The sequence below is a fragment of the Poeciliopsis prolifica genome, unplaced genomic scaffold (assembly GCF_027474105.1).
Source record: "Poeciliopsis prolifica strain line A6 unplaced genomic scaffold, Auburn_PproV2 SCAFFOLD005, whole genome shotgun sequence".
Taxonomy (NCBI): Eukaryota; Metazoa; Chordata; class Actinopteri; order Cyprinodontiformes; family Poeciliidae; genus Poeciliopsis; species Poeciliopsis prolifica.
The window spans coordinates 12,071,489-12,077,719 of record NW_026562380.1 but is presented as its reverse complement, the minus strand read 5'-3'; the positions used below and the strand labels follow the sequence as shown (position 1 = coordinate 12,077,719).

Here is a 6,231-nt window from a genome sequence, read left to right as displayed (position 1 = left end):
TTCTGCTTTCACCCATTTTATTTTTAGTTAAAAAGGGAACCGAATAATTCCTCACCAGCTCACACTCCCCCTTTTTTTGACAGGATTTTTGTGAGAAACTTGATTGAGTAGCTGAAACTCGGCGTTTCAGGTGTTTGTTTTTTTATTTTTTTTTATTTCCCAGTTCATTTCTCTTTCCATAACGGCTGAGACTAAAAAACAATAGTCGGGCAATAATCTTTTTAAAAAAACCATCACTTTTCAGACAGTTTTTCAAAATTAAATTTGTTCATCAACTGATTTTTGGAGAAAAGTGTCTGCACTTGTTTTTTCTTTATGGTGTCTGAGTAAAAGAGGCAGAGTACAAATGCCTGCCATACTTTTCAGATTTTTTCTTTTTTCTTTTTGCTGAAAATTCAGTTTCCTTCCTCTTTACAATTATTTTCTACTTTGTGTTGCTCTGTCACATAAAGTTACAATAAACCACATGGAAGTCTGTGGTTGTAACGCAGTAAAATGCGGGTAAGTTCAGAGGACGTTAATTCTCTTACGAGCTATTGTCACGTCAAGTGAAAGCTCTTCATTTTTGCAGTTTTCGCAGGGACCATCTTCCTGTTTGCTCTCCTGTCGGGGAGGCCTGATACTTTTCATGTCACAATTATGATACTCTTCGGAAGTTTCTCACGTCACGCACATTTCGAAATGAGAGGACACAAGGCCTGTTTTCCACTCTGTAATCAGAACACGCATTCCCAATCTGCTAATTCACATGTATGCCGTTTGGCACCAAATTAGATGCTGTATTCCTCCAGTGGCAGCCACAGACTTCCACAGGTTCCCTTCAACCACCACACCCAGCGAAGAAATCCACCCACTAGGCATGACTCACAGCCAGTAAGACTCTAATCTCCTCAAATGATTGAAAACAAATGGCCCCACGGAGAGGAGCTGCCCCGCTCACATCCATGTGTGATCTTGGACAATTCCAGATCCTGAGCAGAAAGCAACAAATTCCGGGATGGTGGGAAAATGAAAGGGGGGAAAAAAAAGCAGGGCTGACTAAACACTGATGCCTCTTTTCAGATACTCTCCTGCAGGATACTGCTTTGGTATTTTTGCAGAGCGGGACGGCAGCATTTTCCAGAGGTTCAACAAAAGACCTACACATGGAAAAATACACTATAATGTGACATTATTAACTGTTACACAAATGGTAGAGGGGGAAAAAAAAGCTTCTGTATTACGTGGACTTGGTATTCATACTGATTTTGATAGGAATGTTAGTACTGTCATTCATTTTCCAGGTTATAAAGAAACTGTTGCTCACATTATTTAAAGCCTGTCTTATGTAGTTGACAAAGAAACAAAACAAAACAAAAAAGAGATACTTTTATGGCCACAATAATCTTGGAGGGTTTTGGATATCTAAAGAGATAATAATTGGGTCTGTTCTGAGCTGAACTTTTAAACCACTCAACTGTGATAAAAAAATAAAAAAAACATTCCAGTGCGGCACTGGACCCTTGGCTCAGTGAACATGCAGGCACATTCTGGAGAGAGGAGCTTATCTGTTGCTTATCTGTCTTGATACAAAACCGTCGCTTTATCTGAGAAGAAAAACTTAAATATGCTGTTGCTCAGTTCAGAGGACTGTCTTTGATGTTTGAATCTAATATAACTTGACACCTTTAAAGGGGTGATCATTATATCCTAGAGCGATGCAACGTATGGATATTACTTCGCAGTTTTTAAGGAGATTAGTGATTTTAAAAGTACTTTTTGAGAACAAGTGAGCATGTCTCTTGAAACCATATATGCGGATGGACTGTTGTTGAATATAGAATATTAATTGTTTTATGCCTTTGGGACCTATCACCTTTTCAACTACAAACACAAACCCAACAGTAGAGGATGTAACAGTTCTTGCTACAGCTTGAACAGAGGCAGAGTAAAAACAAAGACCATAGCATCTGTCACCGTCTCATTTTATGGTCACATGTTTGTGACCATAAAATGCATCACAAAAAAAAAAAACAGCTTAATTTATGGGTCTTTTACTTTTTATGTCCCGACACAAATTATCTGCTCATAGAGATGCCACTGTAGAAACAAAGATCGTTTTGAATTAATATTTCCTGTTCCATATGTTTCTGGAAACCATAGCACACTTTTAAAATCTTCTATAGGATGCCGGTCTGTTAGATCTCCAAGCTGCTGCTCTTACACCAAATTTGGTCTGAACAACCAATAGATTTATTAAATGTCAAACAACAATAATAATTTACTTTTGATAGCTTCTTATAGTTCAAAGATGTAAAGAGATTAAGCAAAAGAAAAAGAGTACCCATGTTTTCTTAGTAGATTTAAAATACATAAAAGGAGTACAAATTTGAATTTATTGATCAGAGTATTCACGTTCAATACTCATTAAACCAGACTAAACTGTATTTATTTTTTATCAAAAAGGAGGGTCTGTATTTATTCAGATACCACAACAGTTATAAAGATTAATGTAAAACAACTGTTTCAAAACAAGCATTGGACAAATTTAAAGCACGTTTCAACAGCAGGCCTCTCTCGTCTATCAAGACAAGGAAAGGAAACATGAAGTAAACAGCTATTTGTGGAGGAGCTCCCTGCTGACAGGAACTTTATTTATTTCATTAATGACACCGGTCGTTTTTTTTTATCAGTGGCATGTCAACAGGTCTGCCGGGAGAATAAATATCAGTTACAACAAACCTCATATGGGCTAAAATGTTTCCGGTTCTTGGCATCGGACTGTCTCTCAAGGTGAAAATAGCTGCCGCTGTCAGGTAATTTTGCTGTATCTGTGTGAGAAAGTGTTAACAGACGAGTCACGTCAAGTTACAGGGAGATCTTAAGAAGACAATGCAGCACATTGACTGGAAATCAAAGTAACCCAAAACACAAAACAGATTTTCAGCAAAACAAAAACTGAGTGGGACTAAAAAAAAAAGAGCCACAAGAACTGGATCTTTTATTCTCCAACATTATGTTTAACTTAAAGGCAGTTTTGTAACACTAAGCTACATAAACATTAACAAGAGTTAATAGCTTGTGCAAGCATATGTTCTTAATAAGTAGCCATCTGTGTGTTTGTTGAAAGATTTGGCTCACTGGGTGTTTCACATAGCCTCTAGATTCTATACACTCATACCAGTTGATTCATGTATCTTACTGGGGAGCAATCAAAGTATTTTATCTCTACTGTGAATGACACAAAAAAAAAAAAAAAGAGAGAGCACTCTCTAGAGCCTTGACTAATGCATAGTAATTGTTTCCAACCTTCAGCCCTGCAAGATTCATCCATATAAAATGTAAGAAGAAAAAAAAGTCCCATTTCCTCAGGGTGTGTAATATCGCGTTTCCATGTACTGAGAATCAAGTCCAGGCATTATTACGCTCCACGTGGCGACAGACAGAGTCTCATGTGCAAGTGTGAAAAGACTTCTGAATTACATTTAGGAGTTTATAAATAGGTCTGTTAAAGGACGTGAAATAGCAAACGAGAACAAAGTGACTCAGACCCAAGATGAACATGGACCAGACACGAACGAAAGCCCAGATAAATCACTTTTACTCAGAGCTCAGCGTAACCATCAGAGTTCATCTGTTTATCCCTCAAGAACGGCTCTGTTTAACACTGACCTCATATTTAAACAAAACCGTGAGTCACTGGGGCATTCTGTAACTTTACTGCCCTTAACGAAGTTGTAATGGAGAAACCACTTGTACTTTTTTTTTTTGTACCAATACTCTTTTTTTATTACTCAACTCCCACGTATCTTAACTTAGGTCTTTATTTACATCAGAAGAAAATGTCAATTTTAACAACTTTTGAACTTTTAGACTAATTACATTGATAGCACCAATTTATTTTGTACCTAAACATAAGTTTAGTTTATAGAAAGAAATATAGTCAAAATAAACATTCAAAACAGATGCTTTTTTAAAGGATCAAACACAAGGTTTATGTCTTTTGTTAGTATTTACAGACAACTTTCCAGGTATGTTTTTCGTAATGAGTCAAAATAAAAAAGAGCAGCAAAGGAGCCATGAAAAAAATTGTGATATTACAATAATTATAGTAGCACAGAATACATTAAGCCTACCCCGTTTTATTTGCTGTCTGTTTATTTACATTTTATTTATCTTCTGTAACCTCTGTTTCTTTGGTTACATTTTTAGTTATCTACATTTTAACAACCCACTTATAAAAATAATTGCTGTTTTTCTGTGTACTTTGTCTGACCTTTTGTCATTTATTGGTTCATGTTTATTCTTCAAATTACTGTTTCAAGTATGACTTGAATGTCTCTATTTGGTGCTCCATGTTGTGTTAAAATCATAACACATCATAATTTTAAAAACATTGGAGGGCCCTAAATATTATGGTACTGCACCTGACTGAAAAAGTTAGTGGTGACAGTGCAGTGCAGAATAAATAAAAGTTTGTAAAGCAGAACAAGACAAGATCTAATAGTAATTTTTGAGTGGTTTTGGTCTAAATGTGATCTGAAGCTAAAACAAGAGCTTAGAGGCCAAAAAGCCTTTTTTACGTCATGTAGGTAAATTTGCCTTCTGGGCGGTAACAAATAACACCAAGGCAGTAGTGACTTAACGCAGTACAAGTAAGAAACAGCGAAGAGGACATGTAAACACAACAAACGTCTCACAAAACCCGCGAACACGTGTCATTTTCAGGCACTTCTAAGATAGATAAAAATAAACCACAACTCCCAGGATGCCGTTCGGCTGACCGTAATCAAATTCTGTCCAATCACTGCCGTTGAAGGCAGTGCGCCGCAAAAATACGGAAAGACAGAGTCGAGTCTTCGGTGGGTGTTCAAAAGAAAGTGCTGTATTTTTGTGTTTTTTTAAAAGACTTTGTATATAAAAGCTCCAACTCGCAAACTTAATGTTGCAAACGCAGCTGACTTGCACTGCATTGGTGAAAGAGTTCACATGAGTCAAAGTGATTTTGACTAATGGAGATCACACCGAAAGCAGCCAAACTGTCATGTGGGTCTTCATCACCTTGTTCAGTGGAGTCAAGCCCCTCTGAGTTTAAAGAAGAGAAGGTGAGTGTTGTTGACTTTTATTAAATGCATCACTTCACCCTTAACACAACTTGGGATCAAGCAAACAAGTTTTCAGTCTCTTGAAGTTTGAAAAAGTAAAGAATGAATTGTAGGTGTGTGGATAAATATGGAATATAATAATAGTGTGGAAAGTATTTGTTTTCCATGTCTGTTTCAGATCTATCTATCTATCTATCTATCTATCTATCTATCTATCTATCTATCTATCTATCTATCTATCTATCTATCTATCTATCTATCTATCTATCTATCTATCTATCTATCTATCTATCACTCATCTGTTTGTCCATCTATTCATCCATTTTATCTCCATGTCTGAGGAAATTCTTTGACGTTTTGTACAAAACACATGCTCCCATATTAATTATCATTTACCTGTGTTGTTTGGTGTGATTCCCACTGCCACTCCCCAGCTTCATTCCGGGCTGAGTGCCTCCCTAAGGGAAAGGCTGAAGAGAACGCGGCGCTCCTTCATCTCCCCCATTTCTGTGGCCAAGCGCCTTTGTGTTGACGGTGAGGAGGAAGATGGCCCGCATGCTCCAGCAGACTCCCAGGAGACTATCGCTGTCCACACTGTGGATGCAAACGGGACTGAGGTGAAGCTGGGCAGGGAGAGGTTGCCCTCACTTCCTCCCCAGCCATCACTCATGTCCTCAGGAGATTTAGCTCTACAGCTGAGGAAGGAAGTAAAGGAGAAAACAGAGACACTGCGTCGACTCAAGATGGTGAAAATGTACAGAAGCAAGGTATCAGTAAAGTCACCAAATATCTTCAACCAGGTTTATCACTTGGACTGAAAAAGGTAATATGTGTGTGTGTCTTCCTCCTCAGAATGATTTGACGCAGCTCCAAACGTTGATTGACAAGTGGCGCAGTTGTGCTCAGGCTGCTCTGTATGAGCTGCAGTCAGAGTTCCCCATAGACGGAAGGAAGGCCGACCTGTCCGAGCTCATTGACCTCTTTGGTCTGGATGATAGCATTCTGTGCTTTGACCGTCCAGAGGGAAACTTCACTACATAATGCCAGAAGTATCTTAAGTCCATCAAGGACCACAGAAAAGAGTTAACACAATTCATCTTATTTATTCTTTGAGCTTGTTCTTGTTCACAGCAAAAAAAAAAAAAAA

General features: G+C 37.9%; 1 protein-coding gene across 1 annotated transcript; it reads left to right on the top strand.

Moving 5' to 3' along the window:
- The first annotated feature begins 4,815 nt into the window (after nucleotides 1–4,815).
- On the top strand, nucleotides 4,816–6,231 carry sfr1 (SWI5-dependent homologous recombination repair protein 1). Its single transcript, XM_055029947.1, has 3 exons — nucleotides 4,816–5,084; nucleotides 5,519–5,851; nucleotides 5,937–6,231. The coding sequence occupies exons 1-3, from the start codon at nucleotides 4,992–4,994 to the stop codon at nucleotides 6,123–6,125; spliced, it is 615 nt and encodes a 204-aa protein (XP_054885922.1). The 5' UTR covers nucleotides 4,816–4,991; the 3' UTR covers nucleotides 6,126–6,231.

Bases quoted from the DNA above. Each gene is read 5' to 3' on its own strand.
- sfr1 (XM_055029947.1), top strand. From the start codon at position 4,992: ATGGAGATCACACCGAAAGCAGCCAAACTGTCATGTGGGTCTTCATCA. The intron at 5,085-5,518 runs GTGAGTGTTGTT...GCCACTCCCCAG, and splicing joins CTGAGTTTAAAGAAGAGAAG to CTTCATTCCGGGCTGAGTGC. The intron at 5,852-5,936 runs GTATCAGTAAAG...CTTCCTCCTCAG, and splicing joins TGAAAATGTACAGAAGCAAG to AATGATTTGACGCAGCTCCA.